Genomic DNA, 19,997 nt, shown 5'->3' with positions numbered 1-19,997 from the left:
GCTGACCAGGTGAGAGGACAGCTGATGAAACTCCACTCAAACAAAGCTACAGGCCCCGATGGCGTTTGCCCCGGAGTGCTAAAAGCCTGTGCCCCCCCCAGCTACGTGGAGTCCGTCAACATGTCTTCAACCTGAGCCTTCAAAGGGTCCCTGTTCTGTGGAAGATATATTGCCTCGTTCCTGTGCCGAAGACGCCATGTCCCAGTGGCTCCAAGGACTACCGGTGGCACTGACCTCCCACATATATAGACCCTGGAGAGACTGGTGCTGGAACAGCTGCGGCCCATGGTCAGACCCCTCCTGGGCCCCTTCAGTTTGCCTACCAGCCCCGGCTGGGAGTTGAGGACTCCATCATATTTCTGCTGAACCGCATCTACACCCACCTGAACAAGCCGGCAAGCATGGTGAGGATCATGTTTTTAGACTTCACCAGTGCTTTCAACACCATCCGACCAACCCTGCTGGGGGAGAAGCTGGCAGCGATGCAGGTGGATGCCCCCCTCGTGTCCTGGATTGTGGACTACCTGACTGGTAGACCACAGCATGTGAGTCTGCAGCACTGTGTGTCGGACAGTGTGGTCAGCAACACTGGGGCCCCTCAGGGGACTGTCCTCTATCCCTTTCTCTTCACCATCTATACCACAGACTTCAGCTACCACACAGAGTTCTGCCACCTTCAAAAGTTTTCCGATGATTCTTCTGTGGTGGGATGTATCAGCATCACATGTGGTGGGTAACTTTGTCTCATGGTGTGAGCAGAACCATCTGCAGCTCAATGCGACAGAGTCTAAGGAGCTGGTTGTAGATCTACGAAGGGCCAAGGCACCAGTGACCCCAGTTTCCATCCAGGGGGTCAGTGCGGACATTGTAGAGGATTACAAGTACCTGGGAGTACACATGGACAATAAACTGGACTGGGCTAAGAACACTCAAGCTCTTTACAGGAAGGGCCAGAGCCGCCTCTATTTTCTGAGGAGGCTGAGGTCCTTTAACATCTGCCGGACAATGCTGAAGACGTTTTATGAGTCTGTGGTGGCCAGTGCTATCCTGTATGCTGGTGCATGCTGGGGCAGCAGGCTGAGGGTAGCAGATGCTAACAGGCTCAACAAACTGATCCATAAGGCCAGTGACATTGTGGGGGTGGAGCTGGACTCTCTGTCGGTGGTGTCAGAGAGGAGGATGCTGGCCAAACTACATGCCATCTTAGACAATGTCTCCCACCCACTCCATGACATGCTGGTCAAACAAAGGAGTACCTTCAGCGAAAGACTCATCCCCCAAAATGCAACACAGAGCGCCACAGGAAGTCATTCCTGCCTGTGGCCATCAAACTCTTTAACTCCTCCCTCTAACATCACTGCAATACTTAAAATATTGTGCAATATTCTCTGTTTAATACACCTGTGTAATATGTGCAATATACTCTGTTTTCAGTTTAATATTCTCAATTTATTGATAATTATTCATACTTTTATTACTGCTGTGCAATATCCACCAACTAATAATCGGGTTATCTGCTACACTTAACTTGATAGTACTCATTATTGCACTATTACTTATATTATTACATTGTATTATACCGTACACTTATGAACCTGTAAATCCACTTTTGTACTTACACTTTTTAGCTTTTATACTTATATCCACTTTGTACTTAATTTATCTTAGCTGTATTATATTTTGATTTGCTTAGTACTTCACTATCACTGATGTGATAGTGAGCAGCTGTAACAAAAGAGTTTCCCCTCAGGGATCAATAAAATATTTCTGATTCTGGGTAACTGTTGAGTCACTGGCATTGATCAACGAGCTACTGCATCCCTGCAGATAGATTATGGTAATTTTGTACTTTAGGACGGTAAACATCTTCCTTAATACACCTTTACATGATTACTGTAAGGAACTTTGACGGTGGTTGATGGAGGAGAAAATTTCTCATTCCCTTTCTCCACCCAGTTTTTCAGACAGTCTATGGAGTCAGAGATTCTAGCTCACCACCACATCAATCAGCTATCAGTTAAATTGCTTAATCATTAATATGTTTGCACACAGTAGCTTAAATTAGCTGAACTGCTGGCTGAGAACATACACAATTGCCTAGTGTAACTGTAACAAAGATGTGGCCTTGTGAAATGAAGGGAAGCGCCTCACCCAATGGTTCTGAAATCACTGTAAAGCAGCTTTAATATAGTAGTTGTTGTTCATGCTTTAGGGTATGGCATTTTAATGTACGGAAGACTGATTACATCCAGGGTCATTTAAAGTGTATAGAGCTACAGAGCAAGACCAAAGTTGGCTGATATGTCAAAATGTTCCTATTGGCTAGCGTCAACTCTGCTAGTGTATCTACATTCACTATCACCACCAGCAAAGATATAGGCCTATGCACAGTTAAGGTGATCCAACAGGCTAATGTCTGATGCAGGTAAAATGTTTTTGAAATGTGTATTGAAGAATTAAGAGAAGAAGAGTACGGTCTAGACCTGCTCTATATGAAAAGTGCCCTGAGATAACTTCTGTTATGATTTGGTGCTATATAAATAAAATTTATTGAAGAATCTACACAAAATTACATTATTCTTCACATGATTTGATTATGAATGTCAGTGATGCACAACTGCTAGAGAGCCGCAAGAACTCAAACAGGATTAGGTAAATGTCATGCAGCATCTTGTTATTCAATAAAGGATGGCCTGTTGTGAGCATTTACACACACTTTTAATTAACTAGGCAGGTCAGTTATATGGGATGGGTCAAATGAACTGTGCTATCTCAAATTAGGAGGAGGTCACCATTATTAATGGAGTTTAACACTCTGTGGTGCTCTTTAAAAAAGTGAAGGCCAAAATGAACCTCTAAAAGAAGAAAGAAAACGTTTTTTTGTACAGACTGACAAACTTGCTGTTGAGCAAGAGTCACTCTAACCCAACCCTAAGTACAGGGAGTACCACCCGGAAACACTCGAATTGGTCAATGGACATCAATCTGTCACAACAACAGTAACAAGTGATTTCTACACCGAACAATTATAATTATTTATCATACAAATGTACAGCAATCTCACACCTGATTATCTTTAAAATAAGACTGAAGTATTAAATGTCACTTTTTATTATTAGGCAGGTAATGCCACAGATATTTTTAAATCAAGAGTTAAGACCATTTACTATCCCTGTGTATGGCCTATCCTGAATCAACTGCCTGAGCTTTATGCTACTCTTCAGTTAGCATATATAAAAAATTACAATAATGGTCCACAATATCTCAGTTCAATTAAGCAAATGAGTCTTACCTGTATATAATGACAATAACAAGACAATTACATGTTATACGTAACCATGCTGCATTTAGCGGTAAGAGCTAACCTATCTGCTTTACAATTTATGACAAAATTTAAAATCACCAAAATAACAGACTTTAAATTGTGAAAAACACACAAACACGCAGGTAATGGATTGAGCCTATGATTCCCAAGGCATGTATCCCATCATTTAACTCTACACAAGACAGATAAATACACTTATAAATGCAGCCAAAGCAGCACTTATTCACTTGATCCAGATCTCTTACTGTATATACGTGTCTGTTGCACTATAGCAGCCAATTTTATAGTCTCAGTTAGTCCAATGCAGGCTGTGACTTTTGCATTTGCTTGTGTAGATAGTATACATGTTGGTTATGACTTTTATTAAATAGTCAGATGTCGTTGAACAGGTTGACATATTCAAGAAGCAGCAGTAATGATGAGCCAAAGACCTAACCTGATGCTTAGAGTGCCAGATTTAGTTATTTTGGACTGCCTCTACTTGGAAATAACAGATTGAATAGAAATGTTGAAAATGTATGAAAACTGCATAGACCTGATGTCATACTTGGCTGATGGATAGGTATGACTGGCACGTAATAGGGGCACTTAACTATTTCATTAAGTAGGCTACACCAATGAGGTGAATCCAAGTAGAAGCCATTTTCCATTTTTTTTCCCCCCAATTAAATTTATATCAATCACAAAAGACAAGCTGGATATAACCGGTAGTAAATGAGGTAAATAAGAATTTCAAAGCTTTCGGACCATTAGAATTGTGCAAAGATGCTGATATTGAATATCAGGAAGAAGAACCAAATTTCTGATGCAAGATATATCACACATTTTATGTGTCACCATTGGCGATAAACTCAAAGAAAATAACTGTTTCATTCTCATTTTTTTCTGGCAGTATAGCAACAATTTCAATGTGGCATTCTTGTAAAAGTCTAAATTTTTATTTTGCCCCTCACTCTCATGCCCCCATCAATTTGTAGGCCGGCAGGTAATTACTCCCTGCACAAGGCCTACAAGTCCCACAGTGCCTTAGAGGAACCATTGACCTGAACAATGGCTGGGCGACAGACTATTGCATCACAACCAAGGCAACGCACTGAGTCGTATCATAGACTTCGAGGCATTTAATCAAATGGGATGAGCTAATCAAAGATGGAAAGAAGGAGAGAGGTCGAATAAAGAGCAAGCGGTAAAGACAGAAAGACTGCAACACAAAGAGGAAGAGAGAGTGAGAGCAATAGACTGTCTGTAGTCTGATGCAGTAGATATATGCTGCTTTTGGTGGTATTATCGATGTCCGATGCCAAACGGATATCTAACATGTGGCAAGAAATGAATAGCCTGGAGCAGAGCTACAGGTGATAAGGAATTGAACAATTTTAACAAGGGTGGAAATAATGCATCAAAGTGAGAATTTAATAACCTCTAGTTTTGTTTTTGTTTTTCAAAATGATATCATGCTTATCACTGCTCGGTAATGTCGTTGCAAGCAATGACTATTTTTAAAACTCTTGTGTCTTAGCGCATTGAAGCAATATCCAAAATCCTACCTCTGCCGTATCAAGCCTTGCTGCAGAAAAGCTTTATATTTGCAAAGTATGCCTTTGAGAAATCAAACTCAAAACACAAGCAATAATAATATATCACAAGTTATGAAAAGGAAAATGTGAATTTGGTAGTTTCTTGCATTAAAACGGCTGCTGTTCAGCAGCTAGATCACACATCTCAGATGTCTTGAGCATGTGAGTTGGCTTTTATACCTGTGGGCATGGACCAAGTGCTGCTTCATATGTTTTGAAAATGGTCAGCAATAATATATACACACCGCAATTTGTGATTCCCGTAGGAAATACTTGAGCGCACAAAAAGTTTCCATGTCATACTTGCACAAGATGTTGAAGGGTTTTCACAGTTGCTACTGTTGCTTGTACAGTAATTATAGTAGGTCTATGAAGTAAATGCAGCATTACTAGCATTATGTCAGCACTGCTGATGGAAGAAGACTGATATTAAAAGCCTTCCACACTGTCAATTAGGACTCTCCCACCTTCTCCTCCTCTTCCTTAATGTGGACTAGTGTCATCAGAAAGAAACTGATAAGCAAAATGTGAGGGAATAAACATTTCTGCATTAACTTCCAGCTGATATCAAGGTCAGACAAATGCCCCCGACAAACTTTTTCATTAGGCCAGTTGTATTAAGATGCAGTTTAATTACACGTTTAATTAACTAGGCAGGTCAATTATATGGGATGGGTCAAATGAACTGCGCTATCTCAAATTAGGAGGAGGCTACCATTTTTATAGAGTGAAACGCTCTGTGGTGCTCTTTAAAAAAGTGAAGGCCAAAATTAACCTCTAAAGGCAGAAAGAAAACTTTTTTGTACAGACTGACAAACTTGCAGTTAAGCAAGAGTCACACTAACCCAACCCTAAGTACAGGGAGTACTCCCTGACAAGGACATGGGAGTTCAGAAACACCTTAGCATTGATTAAACTCACTGTCTGTGGTGACATCAACAGATTGACGAATGTGTGACTAATCTAGTAATATGCACTCATTCATTCATTTACATGGGTATGCCCTCCTCACATACTCAAGCCCCCTCTACCAGTCACACCACTCTCATTTATACTGTATATCAATGCAGGTTCTTACCCAAACTTTGAACTCTACTACAAACAGAAACAACCACAAAAATCCTATCATATAACCATTGTGTCATTCCAGCATGATTGAAACACAAATCAGTAATTTCTCCAGCATAATTCAAAACTCAATTTAACTAATATGCCCCCTGTGACTCACTCTCTGCAATGCCAACATTAGTTAAAAACAGAATCAGGCAGGACTCGTGTGCTTGACAAGGACCATTATTGTCGTTTAACTGCTCTAGCTACTTATGCTTTGAGACTAATATCTAACCAGCTGGTAAAGTTTGTTGGCTCTTTTGACACAAATAAATAAGTCAGTTTGAAAAAAATCATCTGCGTCTAAGTTAGAGTGTAAGTTAGCAAACGTTAAGCGTTAACGCTAGATGAAGTGGAGTTAGCAGCGCTGTTTAACTTTGCCAAGTTTTACATTGTTACCCAGCTAGCTAGCGTTAAACTTAGTTAACTTTCTGTCATATTTTTACAATGACAAACGATTCAGCTGTGGTTAAAACGCCAGCAAACTTAAAATCAACTCACAACTCAAATGTAAAGTCTGATGTTGTTTAGGTCATAACTAGCTTTGCGTTAGTTAACGTTACCATTTGTCAGCTAATAAACGGTCGCTAGCTGGGAAGGTAGCTAACATAACCTACACCTGACTGTCATAACAGCGAGACAGACAACAATGTTTTGGACACATCGGCAACAGCTAATTAGCTTGGTTAGCTTGATAAATGTTATCCAAATAAGTTAATACAGCTTTCCGTGGGCTAAACCTTGTATTCGGCGTCTGCTGTTGTGAGCTAATGAGGGCTATCGTTATGAGAAAGGTAGGAGAACAGTTTTACCAGCTGCTGTCGTATCCACCGTAGCATCCTTGCAAAAATACGTTCAAAGTAGCCAGCACAGTCGCTAGCCCAGCGCTAGCAACTACCTACACCAACAAAACCGTCCCGAACCATAAATATTTCCCCCCAAAGGCAGCTCTTCTCGGTCGCATTACGCGACACATTCATGCAATGTGACTGTGCAAAAAAAATAATCCGATTTTTCCCATTCCGCGCTAATGTCAGACAAATTATCCGCGGCAAAAGTGACAGACGACTGGCCACGGAGTCCCAGCGAGCTACACTACATCTCTGTCCTGCCACGATCAGTTTCCCCCTGCCAGCACACAGCTCAATGCAGACACTGGCTGCTCTCTAGCGGCCTCTCAACGCCCCCTGCCTGTCTGCATTAAAAAGTGATAGTGATAGTAGATAGATTTGTTGGAAATTGAACTAAAATGACTATATTCTGTACATACAACTATAACCACCATGTATTTTTTTTAAATAATTTAAATACATGGACACAGTCTATGATGTATGTACAATTAAGATGTGTAAACTAAGAATAAGGCTGGATTACCAAATGTGCAAATGGTCCAGGGCTAGTAATGGCTGAATTCCCTTTAGCTGCTTCAGTTTCAGGGTCCTTGTATTGTGTATGCGGCCCCACTGTCTAACTGTCATGGCTTACTGGGGCCCTTGAAATATAACAGGGCCATCATTAATGTTATTAGTAACACCAGTGCTTTCCCTACTATGACAAGTAAAAACATCTGCAGTGAGAATGGCTATCTTGAGGCCCTGTCTTGAAGAGGGGCCCTGTGCCAAAATCTAGTTTTAAGGCCTTCATTATTTCAGCTGATATTGATACTATTCCTAATAATACTCCCAATGGAGACCCAGAAGCTCATTTTTGCCCTTTGTTTCCCAGTAAGTTAATCCTGCCATGGCTACAATAACAACAGTGTGAAGAGTGTCAATGACCATTAAAACCTACAATGAGTAAAACATTTGAAGATGAGTAGTTGTGGGTATGAGTAGATGTATAGTTGTAGAGCACATCAGACATGAGTACATATGTTATTGTTACACTTTTTTCTGTTAAGGTTTGTCTTCTTCACACTGTGCTGAATGGCCCTGAACATACACCATATATACTGTAGATGTGCTGTATATATTGCAGTGGTGCTATTAAATTGCAGAGTGTTCACTGCATTGCAAACTGCTAATACTGTATACACCAAATAGTGATAATGCAGGACTCTGAGTCATATCTAGATTGCTTACTTGGCACTTTTTAAACTAGTGAATACTCTTTGCCAACAGAGTGGAGACTTAAAGTGGATTTGCTTACTCCAAGAGTGTTTTAAATATCTTAAGCCAGAGATAATGGGTTTCTCATCTCCTGGGGCAAGTCCTGAACCTAATCGAACATGAACTGAAAAATTTGTCCCTTTCACAATAATTCCTGCCCCCTTGCTCATCCAAGTCCTCTCATTTTATTTGATTGATTGTGTGGCTCCTTTTTAGAATGAAAAATTATAAAAAATAACCATATAGAACAAGAAATAAAATGGTGCTATTACAAAGGAAATCTTTTCGGTGGATAAAACATGCATTTGCCTTTCATCCTTTTCTTCTAAATCTCTCGATGCTATCCAGCCCCCCTGTTGTTCCAGGATGTCTCTTGTAATGCATCTCACATAAAGTGAGGTCATCCTAGTATTAGTGGCTCTCTCCCAGTGATGAATCCATTCATGTCCCCTCCCTCCTCGGAGACTTGGCTGCAGTACATCCCAATCAGTCAGTAATGTTTAGACCATAAATGCTACCACACAGGGAGGATGAGAAATGTTCAGACTTTTCAAAATCTAAGTATCTGGAAGGTTTTGCTGTACTGTGTACTTTCTAAATTGATTCAATATGCTGTATATGGTTGAAAACACTGAAGTGATGTTCCCATCAATGGCAAGAAAAGCAAATGGCAAATTATAATGATCCTATGTAATCAATGTGTTCCAGCAGCTATATTTGGAGCAGAATTGCTGCAGCTGCCCAGCAGTGAAGTGTTTTTCCTTTCTTTTTCTGGCTGCCTAAATGAAAATGTGAAACATGCAAATGTATTTGTATGTTTTTGCATTGTTCCCAATACCCCCCCATTTGTTCCTTAAGGTGCTTGTGTGATTCAACTCACCACCGCACAAAACCCCTTCCTACTGGCCTCTCCATCAGGAAAGCCTTTTTAAAAACCAGGAAAAAACAGTGAAGCTAAGCCAAACGCCACCAACACGCATTTATCTCCAGGATTAACACAGCTTTAGGCCACTCCGTGAGTCAGCAGAGTAAGACAATGAGTGTGCCACAGTCTTTGCAACATCTTGGGTTCAAGTCCCACTCATCTATCACATACAATAAACAGTGTCATGTACCTTTTTGTGTTTTTTCTACTGTATAGTCAGCAAAAGCAGAAATGTCACAAACTCATCTTAAAAAGACAGCTTTACTCTGCAAATCCTTTGGGTAATCCGCTATCTGTCTGTGTTTGTATGTGAGCCCTGAGCCCAGCGGTCCTACCCATGTGACTGTCAGGGTAATCTCTTGGTTACATTGACTTACATAACGCCACTGCTGCAGCAACATCTGGGAGCTCCCGCCTCACAGCTGTATTGGATACAGTATGTTAGTATTTAATGTGAGAGGTTGACAGCGGCGTGCACATTTTTGGTGCTAAGCTGAAAACATCTCACATCTCTAAATGTCAACTTTTTCAGGGACTGAAAAAATCCTTTTCTGATAAGTAATCTCCAAGGATTACAAGTTTACAAGGCAACTTAAAGTAGTGATTTTTTTTTTAAAGTAGACCAAGTTTCTCCTATACGTGTTGTATAGGAGAACTTATCCCTGAGTTTAATGTAAAATACTCACAATCAATATATCTTGTGCCATACTTTTGTTTGCACTCTACTGAACCTCTCCCTATTGTTTATGTCTTGAAATCATTTAACACACATTATATTAGCTGAAGTAATTTCATATACGTTAGACTTCACGAAGCATAAGCCATATCATGTACTGTGGTCACGCACAGTTGCTGCCAGTTGAAATGCTGTATGCTTAAAGCACTTCTTTGTGCCTCAGACAGGAGACTGCTGGCCAGTGATCCACACTGCCCTTGATGTCTGTCATGGAAATGGATGGCAAGGTACCAGATAATGTCTGGCTGCCTTCCCAGCTCTGTATTGAATTTAACTTCCATTATACTTCTATTTTACAAGTGCTTGTCATATTAAATGCTGTGGCTCACAGGTTGAAATTATTCACCATACTGCACAGATAAGGGTAGAAATCCTGCATGTGTTTCCTATGGGCTACGCATATTTGTATTTGTTTGTATGTATCATGTAAGATATAACATTTTGCATAATTTTAACTGTGTACCTTGGTAATATTGGTTTGATCAGTGGGACTATATTTTTGGGAACCCTACTCGTGCTTTTAGAATATGCAACAATACTTCCACACACAGAAAATCTTGTGTACAGTGGAAGAAGTATTCAGATTTCTAAAGTATCAACACCACAGTGCAGATATACTTCATTAAAAGTAAGTTCTGCATTCAAAATGTTACTTAACTAAAAGTAAGTCATAAGTATAACAAGTAAGAGTACTAATTATAGAAGATACACGGCACCTGTCATTGTTACATTTCAATATTATATAACTGGACCATTATTACTAATGGATTAACATGTAAGCAGCACTTTAAAGTGGTCATAATATGCTTTTGGGGTTTTCCCCTTTCCTTTAGTGTGTTTTATAGCTTTTCTTGTTATGTAAAAGGTCTGCAAAGTTACAAAGCCCAAAGTCCATGCCTTAGGGAGTTACTGTCTCCCACAGAAATCATTGCTGGAACGCCTCGTTTGTATTTCAGCCTTTTCTTCCGTTACTTGTCTATGTCACTATGTAACATATTCTAACATTCGCATAATGCCTGCCATGGTTACCGTAGCTACACCATTGTTTCAGCTGACCAGGAAGCCTCAGGAATCCGGTTATTCTAAGGGCCGTGACTTTTCCGACACACGTTCTAAGTGGTTGACCAATCACAACAGAATAGGCCAGCTGACCAATCAGAGCAGACTGGATTTTTTTAGGGAGCTAAAACGGAGTGTTAGCATGTAAACCTATTCTAGTAGGACCCCCAAATATAAGTATTTACCTGAAAATAAGCATAATATGACCTTTAATATATTATAATTTCCCTCTGAAATGTAGAGTTGAATCAGTACGCTGAGTTGAAGTATAAAGTACAAGTACCTCAAATTTGTATTTAGGTGCAGTACTTGAATAAATCTATTTAGTTACTTTCCAACACTGCTTGTGGATATGATGACCAAACAGGTAGATGCATTCATTATTAATTTACAATAATTAATTTATAGCAATCAATTTGAATTTAAAAAAGTCTATATTGGTCCTGTTCTTAAAATAATAAAATCCACAAACTTAAAGCTCATATGGGTTTATATCTGAGGCAAGTGTTGCTTCTTGGCATACCCAAATGCTCATCATCAGTTTGCTTCCTATATGGTAGATTCTGGCATGCAGTAGAGGAAAACAGAGACTATTCTGACGGGACAATTTACACCATATTTTTTTCTGTGCGTTCTTCTCTGATCTTCCCTCCTCTCCTCTCCTGGTCAGTGTGTATGTCTTGGTATTGGACTGAGTTAATCCATCAGGCCTCTTTAACCATGCTGTGGCTGATCCTCTTGGTAAATACACCAGCGCTAAGTGGCTTTCACTCATTACCACCAAGTATCTCTAATAGTATTAATAGGCTTAGGAGAAGTTCTCCCACTCTACCAAGACCCCCTATTTCTATGTAACGGTTGCTTGCTCAGGCTTTGGCTACTGCTTTGTATGTGTGTATATTAGCATCTGTCTTGTTGCATTAGCATGAACATCTGTCTCTCTGTGAGGACCAGGACTCTGGGGAGCCTGGCTGAAATGGTTGTCCTGCCTCTTAGGGAAATAGAAAATAAATGGATTGGCTTTTAAACTGGATAGCTGAATCAATACCAATTAACCATTAGTCTAGAAAACTAAATAAATAAAACATTGCTTTAAAATCAGGACAAGCATTTAAGACACACAAAAGGAAGTGCTTTATAGTTTTCTAGATGTTGAACTGGACTTGAAAGGCAGCAATGGATATTAACTGCATTCAAGAAAAGTTCATTCTTGACAATTTATTAATTAGTTTAATAGTTGTAAATTCATTGGCCTTACTCAATGATTTAGCAAAGTAAAAGCTGTGTTGGAGATCTGATATGTGGTGTGAGTCTCCCTCTTAAGGACAAACTGAGGTGTTACAACTATTAGACATAATTTACAGTAATGCAATTTGTAAAACGCAACACATAAAACATTAAGAGCATAACATTGCATTTGCAAAACTCAAATGCTTTTTAGATATGTGTGCCAATGTGTGTGTAGGTCTGTGTGTGCGTGTGTGTGTGTGTGTGTGTGTGTGTGTGTGACTCCAGCTTCTAATCAGCTGAATATGATTCCTGAAAGCATTTGGTATCAACTGGGTGAATCACTGCAGCTCTACTATTTTGTGTGTACGTGTTTGTTCACTGTCTAGGTATGTGTTCGTATGAGTGTATGTGTGTGGCCAGGTGGGTGGTATTGGGTTTCCTAAGGAGCTACTAATTCTTCACCTAACACCCTGACCTCCTTAGTCTGTGACCCGGAGAGACAGACGGAAGGCAGCTCTTCATCCACTTCACTGGACCTGGTCATGGATGACAAATTGTGTGTATGTGTGTGTGTGTCAAATGGATCACCACTGAATGAACCTGAATCTTTATGAATAATCCACATACAGTGCAGAGGGTTTTTCCTTTCACTGAGAAGGTGCAGTGTTTTTCTCTCCAACCAAAATGCAGCAATGTCTTTTCTTGTTTATAAGTTTATCTGTTCAACCATGAAACTCTAGAGGGGGCAAATAAGAGGGGAAGAGAGAAAAATCTTGTCAGTGATAACACCGACCTGTGAAATTCTTTGCATCAAATAGGGTGAAACTGAAGAATCTTAATAACTAGGAATGTAATTTTTTTCAGTTGTAAGCCACCCATATTCAGTGGTTTATATTCGATATGATTGGTGTAATTTTACAGCAGCTTTTTTTTCTCAGCTCTTACTCTCAGATTTACTCCATTTTAACACATTTCTTAGTGACGCAATCTGTTGTTCACCTAAGAGATAGTGAATCTCAGAGATGACTCATGGTTTTTGGCGATACAGTCTCCAGATACAGTGCTATGTGGCAGTTGCTGCAGTACAGCCACCCACAGATTACCTAAACTGCTCTGGATCTCATGTCAAAAGGTTCCCTCTAAGATGTTGAAGGTATGTGTGTGTGGCAAGGGGCTGTCTGTGCTTTTCTGTTCTTCTGATCTGCTTCATTTCTACCAGGACAAGCAGCTGCTTGAAAATGCAAACCCTCGCCCCTCCATCATTCTGACACACACAAACACACATTTTCTGAGACGTTTGGTTTAGGAGGGTATAGATGAAATCCTGTCTATGATAGAGTTAGATCACTTCATGCACAATCCTCAGAGTGGGGGTCTTGTAAAAAACACGAGGACACGCAGCTGGGTCGCTTCTTCTATCGCCCTCTGGTGTTTTGGTCACTGAACTTTCAACTGATCATGTCTTTTTCGATATGTGCTGGAAAAGCCAAAGTCATTTTTTTCATTTTTCAGTCTTTTTTCTTTCCCATTCAAAAATATTGTGACTAAAAAGGACTTACAAAGAGTGTAAGGAGGGACACTGATGGATTAAGGGAGAACCTGCATACATGAAGGTACCTGTAATTAACTGTGATTAACCCTCCAAAGTCGACCACATATTCATTCTCTTCTTGATGAGGTGTGTGTGTATGTTGTATGAAGTTACTGTGGTAACCCTTTTGCTCACAACATGCGTCTGCTTGTGTGAATAAATGTGAGTGTGTGTTTGACGTTGCCATGGTAACGCTGGCCCCTACTGACCTTGGCCTTTCCGGGCCCCTATCCTCTCTCTTCTCTCCTCCTCTTGACTCCCCAGCTTGCGGCTGACTGAGCGGCAGCTGGTTGAGACTGGTGTGTCTATATGAGTTCAGACATGCTCAGTGGCATCTGGTTTGTTTTAGCAGACAGCTAGCTTAGCGCTAAATTGTTTCTACTTAGCCAGTAATAGGAGAAGAACTCAGATCCTTCACTTAAGGTAAATAATTAAGGTAAAATACTCTATTATATATTATTATTATAATCTTAATTGGAGAGGTATTATCAGCAAAATGTACTTAAGTATCAAAAGTTAAGTACATTGTGCAGAATAGCCCCTTTCAGAGTGTTTATTATTACATATATTATGTTATTGGATAACTGATGAGGCATTACCATGAAAGTAGCATTTTAATGTTGCATCTGGTCAAGGTGGAGCCGACATACATACTATTAGCTGATTTATTCTGTAACAATGCATCATTTTTTATAAACGGATGTTTTGTGTAAAGTAAGAAGTAAGTATATTGTAGAGGCAGACGAAAGCCTTTTTCTTTCGAACTGTTATCGTTCAATGTTTCCCAGAGTGAGGGAAGCTGTAGACGTACTCTCTGACTGTCTGCAGAAGTGCTGGAACAGTTTTGGAACACTCCTTGTTACAAGAGTCGACTGAGAGCAAAACCTGTGTACGCATGATGCAATGGCCAGCCAGGTCACAGGTGTGCATGTGCAACTGTACGTATGTGTGAATGTTATCAGGAAAACCTCTGGTTGAACTCTCGATGGATTGCGCAGATCCAAACTAAGACAGTGGGCAAATGTACAAGTGCATGTGTGTGTGTAAAGGACTTAGCCAACATCAGAGTCATCAATCATACCTGTTGAGTGAGACTTGCAGCACATTCTGTCCCTATCTTCATCACAGTGTGGCTTTCATGATTGAATAATGATAAAAAATAAACAAATAACTTGTGTAAGTGTAAAATCCATGCTTCAGAGACTCATATACGCATACTGTATATTTAACATCATCTCTATCTCACAGGCCTTTGCAGCCTCCATGCCTGAGGCAGTAAACCTGTCTGTCCATCAGCGATTATAAGCCTTCTAATAGTTTGCTCTGTTTAAATGACAGGCCTTTCATTTGTCTGTCTGCCCTCTCCAGCTACATGACTTTAATGGCCCTGACATCATGTAAGCCGCAGCAGCTGGCTGTTTGAGTGCGTGTAGCTGTATGTGTAGATGAACAGGGAGTTGTTGGTACCTGCATGATGGTGTGGCTCTAATCCATGTTTGTTCTGCTCCAGCACCAGGAGAGAATGTCCCACACACACACATACGGCACACCTGCAGCCTCACACACACACACACACTCAACTCGAAAGGGTTGTTCCTCTACATTCATGATGCATAAAAAAATTAGAAGCAGTAAATACATCCTGTTTGTGCAGAAGTAAATATTTTATCATCAGAAGCAGAGATTGTGATCTTCAAGGGACTTGCTTTGAATGTGGGTCAGCGCCAGCCTACTGTGTTTTGTAATGCAGTATTACTATATAGCATAAAAAAGTCAATGTATTTTTTAATACACTTTAATATACTTTTTTATGTAAGTCGTATAATACTAAAAGTGATACATTTTGTATTAAAAGTTGTGCGTAAAAAGTACTTAAAGATATTGAAATCTTTATGTATTTTTGTATTCTCTGAGCTACCAAATTGTGTACTTAAAAAAATTAAAAGTATGTTTTAATTCTTGTAAGTGTGCTAAATTAAGCACATACATACAATGCATATAAATAATTTAAGCTTGTTTGAACATATGGATAAACAATGAAACTCCTCAAATTAATTCCATCACTTAATTCAGATGTGTGTTTCCTTTTAACTGTCATGGAAGTTTATGACCAATATGATCACTGAGAACATAAAATAAAATCTGATTTGGCCAAAAACTGTTTTACTGCTTTACTTTCTGTTCTTTCGGCCTAACCTACAGCGACTCACTGCTCTTAAAGTCTGACTATAATGTCTGGGAATTGAGACGTACATACCAGTCAGTCAGTAGGCTAATCTAAGAGAGAGGCAAGACAAGAGGGGGAGAGACCACCAACATAGTTACCAAGTCTATCTAAAACTGTGTGTGTGTGAGAGAGAGAGCCGTTATCGCTCCACAGCTTTGATATGAGACTGAGTTTGAGCTGAAGTGGAAAGATTTGCACAGTTCATTTCACAACTTTTCTTATCTGCACTGACTGAAGTAATGCTTGATACTACCCTTCTACTGCTACTGTGTGTGTGTGTGTGTGTGTGTGTGTGTGTGTGTGTGTGTGTGTGTGTGTGTGTGTGAAAGCATGCACAAAATGGGAGAATATCAGTGTGTGCATCCATGAAATCTATGGAGAGAATGTATTTGATTGAAGGAGCACATAATGTCATACTGCTACTACTGGTAGTGCAATGCAGTGTTTCATATGGATGTAATGATAAAAATTATTTAACGAGCACAAAACGAGATCTCACAGATTTGTAAGTTCAGAGGGTTTGCACACAAATTCCTGATTTTGTGTGTTTGCAGATTCTGAGCGCATGATAACGCTTGAGGGGCTCAAAAAGTCACACTCAAAGCCAGGTGTTGGGGTCAGATTTGTTTCACAGTGATGTCTGGACAGATTACCATGCTGGGAAGTAACCTGACCATATTTGGAAGGCAGAGTCAAACTGAATGACACTTCCAGGTCAAATCCAATTGTGGAGTTTGCATGTAAGGGATGTTTTGTGCTCGCTCAATAGTCTGGTAATTTATAAACTTCTAGGAGCCGGTTGCACCAGCCTTCCGGAAATTCAAATTTATCCTAATTATAACATTACTAACAGGAGTTTGATGTTAAATTATAACAGGTTGCACCACACAAACTAGTTCTTACTGTATTTACAGATTGGTCGTTACTAAATATTTACAACCAGTAACCAATTGTACCTCTTACGCAGCTAACTGAACCAACTGACAAAGCTAATGTTAGTTTGCTGATATTACTAATTTAGATGAGGAGTAAAGAGATAATAAAGGTAATGGTCAACATATCTGACCTGACACTTGCTTTTTAATAACAATGAACTAGGGAGAACATTTTAGAAAAACAACACAATGTACCTCAAATTACAATACGGTATGCCAATAACGTTAGATTGAATGACCAAATAACAGGTTAGTTTAATTAAGGTATTTGGAAGTTATGTTAGAGCTAGCTTGTGTTGCTAAGGTGACTTTCTGTTTTCATTGTAAATTGCTTTTGATTGGATGGCGCAACAGATAAATTCCTAGCAACTGATTTACACATAACTAAAGTCTTTACTAGCTGAGATGTTCCTTGACTTTTAATGGTGTAACTCGGTTTAGTGAATCACTTTGCTAGATACTAAGAACTCAGGAAGAACTTTATACACAAATGTATTATTAATTTTTATGAATAGCTGGTGCAACCCAATTATGATTATTTGAATGGAAAGAGAGGTAAATGGAGAAACGGAGTTGTCAGTTTCCTGCTCTTTTCTCTCTGCTACATACGGAGTCAGGTGTGTGTTTGGAGGCAGGCAGACCAGCATGTTTATCTGAAGCCTCTATCAGCCACAGACCAAACATTTGCCTTACCTGCTTCTCCCTCTTTCCCTCTTTTTCTCTCTGTCCCTCTCTCTACCCCCATATCTTTTCTTCTGAAGAGGCAGCATGATGCTAAACACCCACAACTATCAAAGACAAAGCAGGAACGCGAGGGGGACAGGGGCTTTTGAAAAGTGTCTGTATATACACGTGTGTGTGTGTGTGTGTGTGTGTGTGTGTGTGTGTGTGTGTGTGTGTGTGTGTCTGTGTGAGGCCTGCTTCAGAGAGGCCCAAGTCTTTCAGTGATCTCACTTCTGTATGTAAATGCTGTATTATCTTCAAGCTGTTTGCAGTGATTACTTGACTGTGTGTGTGTGTGTGTGTGTGTGTGAGAGGATGTTACATGATGATAAATGAATGATCACATACATATAGCTGATAAGCGATATTAGCTGAATAAGTCATATTTGGGGTCTTATTCTGAACATCAGATTTGATCCCAACGCTGTATGTTTACCTTAAAATAGTCATTTATCTCATGAGGTCATAAGTTTCCTGTTGCTTGAAAATGCATCACGTTCTTCTGTCAGTATGGTAATCTGTATTCTCTACTTTCTTCTCTACGTCTTTTTACATTTTTATCTCTTTCTGTATGTTAGTCTTTTCGGTTCTTTTTCATAAGGAGTTCAACTAAGGATACCATTTTTATTTTGGTAGTATTTATAATGGCTTATTGTTTACCTTTTGCTAAGAATATCTGTAGTTTCATAATTACAGATGGACTTTTATTATGGCGGCAGTTCAGGTCTTCTTCATGTCTTTCACATTTAGGAACATGAAAAAAATAAGAAAAATATCATTTCAAATTAAACTTAAACTACTGACATAATTTAATTCAACATTTTAATATATAAACATAAAATTAATTTATCAAATCAATCATTAAGTAATAAAAATAGTGATTGTGATGATATAACTGAAGAATAAGAACATTATTCCATTTTTCAATTCTTTGATCCACATTTTATAGAGTGTCTTTTCTTTAAAAAAGGTAATGCAACAAATCACACTGTATATTAACTTAAACTGTCAGCTATGTTAAGATATGGATACATTTTTTGTTATTTTTTTATTTTTCCTCCCTTTTTATTCAGTTATATCATCATCCAACAGTTATGATATTATATATGACAATATACTGTAATTGTTAAAATGGCAGTATACTCCAAACATAACCACTAAACCTGGTGACTATAAAGAAGCACTACATTTGACTTAGATTGCTGCTTTGCATTCAGGCTGCACTAAAATGTCATAAAACTCTTGCAAATGCCTCCCGTATCATGTGATTGGTCCCTGCAATCAATGACTTCAATTCAATAGAGTTATATTACTTGTAGAACGAACCTTTTAAAAGCATTATCATTGTCTCTTTACCTATAGTGACAAGTACCTTAATCTGGCATGGCAGCCATAAAACGAAAAAGACCTTTGCTTTGAGCATTGTTTCTGTGTGAAAACTGGTCAAATGCAGTTTCTTTTGGAGTTTACATCCAACCTTTAAGTTTCACTCATATAGATAGATATATTTTCCATTGTACCATCTTGGGATAGTTCTCCTTCTAACCACTAGATGGTGATACATCCTCAGCAATAAGCACTGAGCAGGACAGCTTCATGGCAAGAACTGCACTGGTATTTACCTCACTGTTCGGTTCATCATGGTTTCCTCTGACTGTTACATGTTGGATAAAGCCTGAAGTTTTTAGACTTAGATGAATACAAATGGATTAAAATGGTTTTTGACATTATGAGAAATAGCATGCACTTATATGCACTTAGAAACAGTATCTTCAGGGAATCGATATTATTACCTGACACACACACACATTATGGGTTTTATTGCCACTGATACAGATATAAACTATCAAGAGGTTTTTCCAGACACTCACATTTACCTTTGCGTTTGTGTATATGGGCCCACATGGATGTTGGTGTGTATGCGTGTGTGTGTGTGTGTTTCCCCAGGGGTCACATCACTTCTCAGTCTGCAAATTGTTACTGTACTCCTTTAGGTAACTGCTTTCTTTACATTGGCCTGACATACACACGCACATGCAAATGCACTGGAAATTCTCTCTCCATGTTTACCTGCTGTTTCTCTGAAGCAGCTGCTGTCTCTTTGTAATGACGTTAATCCCAACCCAAAATGGAAACACACACATGCACACACACACACACACACACACACACACACACACACACACACGCACAGCACAGCACCTGAATCTATGAGACCTTCCTGCCTTGCCTTTTTCAAATTGAGTAAATATTTGCTTCAAAGATGTTGCAGCATTTTTGTTTCATCTATTGTTACTTAAAACCGCTTCTACAGGAGAACAGGTTGACTCTAATGTTTCACAGGGACAAAGAGAGGGAGAAAAAGGCTGGTCATTGTACTGTTTTGGAGTTGTTGAATGTACAGGTTTTACTTTCACATTCTTTTCCCCATCAAATCCCACCTAGGTGTGT

At 39.3% G+C, this 19,997-nt stretch overlaps 1 protein-coding gene and 1 long non-coding RNA gene across 5 annotated transcripts in view; one reads left to right on the top strand and one right to left on the bottom strand.

Moving 5' to 3' along the window:
- Positions 1–7,201, bottom strand: part of atp11b (ATPase phospholipid transporting 11B (putative)) — a 62,488-nt gene extending 55,287 nt beyond the window's left edge. For 2 of the 4 annotated variants that reach the window (XR_006378214.1, XM_044198578.1), the window contains exon 1: positions 6,825–7,201. Coding sequence is in view for 3 of the 4 variants with exons in the window: in XM_044198578.1 (XP_044054513.1) it covers positions 6,825–6,851 (27 nt within the window). In the remaining variant the exon portion in view is untranslated. The remainder of the gene's footprint in view (positions 1–6,824) is intronic. The other 2 variants (XM_044198576.1, XM_044198577.1) reach the window with 1 other exon arrangement.
- Positions 3,603–19,997, top strand: part of LOC122877260 — a 58,017-nt gene continuing 41,622 nt past the window's right edge. The window contains exon 1 of the long non-coding RNA XR_006378216.1: positions 3,603–6,806. This is a non-coding gene — a long non-coding RNA (uncharacterized LOC122877260). The remainder of the gene's footprint in view (positions 6,807–19,997) is intronic.

The sequence above is a fragment of the Siniperca chuatsi genome, linkage group LG6 (genome assembly GCF_020085105.1).
Source record: "Siniperca chuatsi isolate FFG_IHB_CAS linkage group LG6, ASM2008510v1, whole genome shotgun sequence".
Taxonomy (NCBI): domain Eukaryota; kingdom Metazoa; phylum Chordata; class Actinopteri; order Centrarchiformes; family Sinipercidae; genus Siniperca; species Siniperca chuatsi.
The sequence above is the reverse complement of the archived record's forward strand: the minus strand, read 5'-3'. Positions and strand labels throughout refer to the sequence as shown.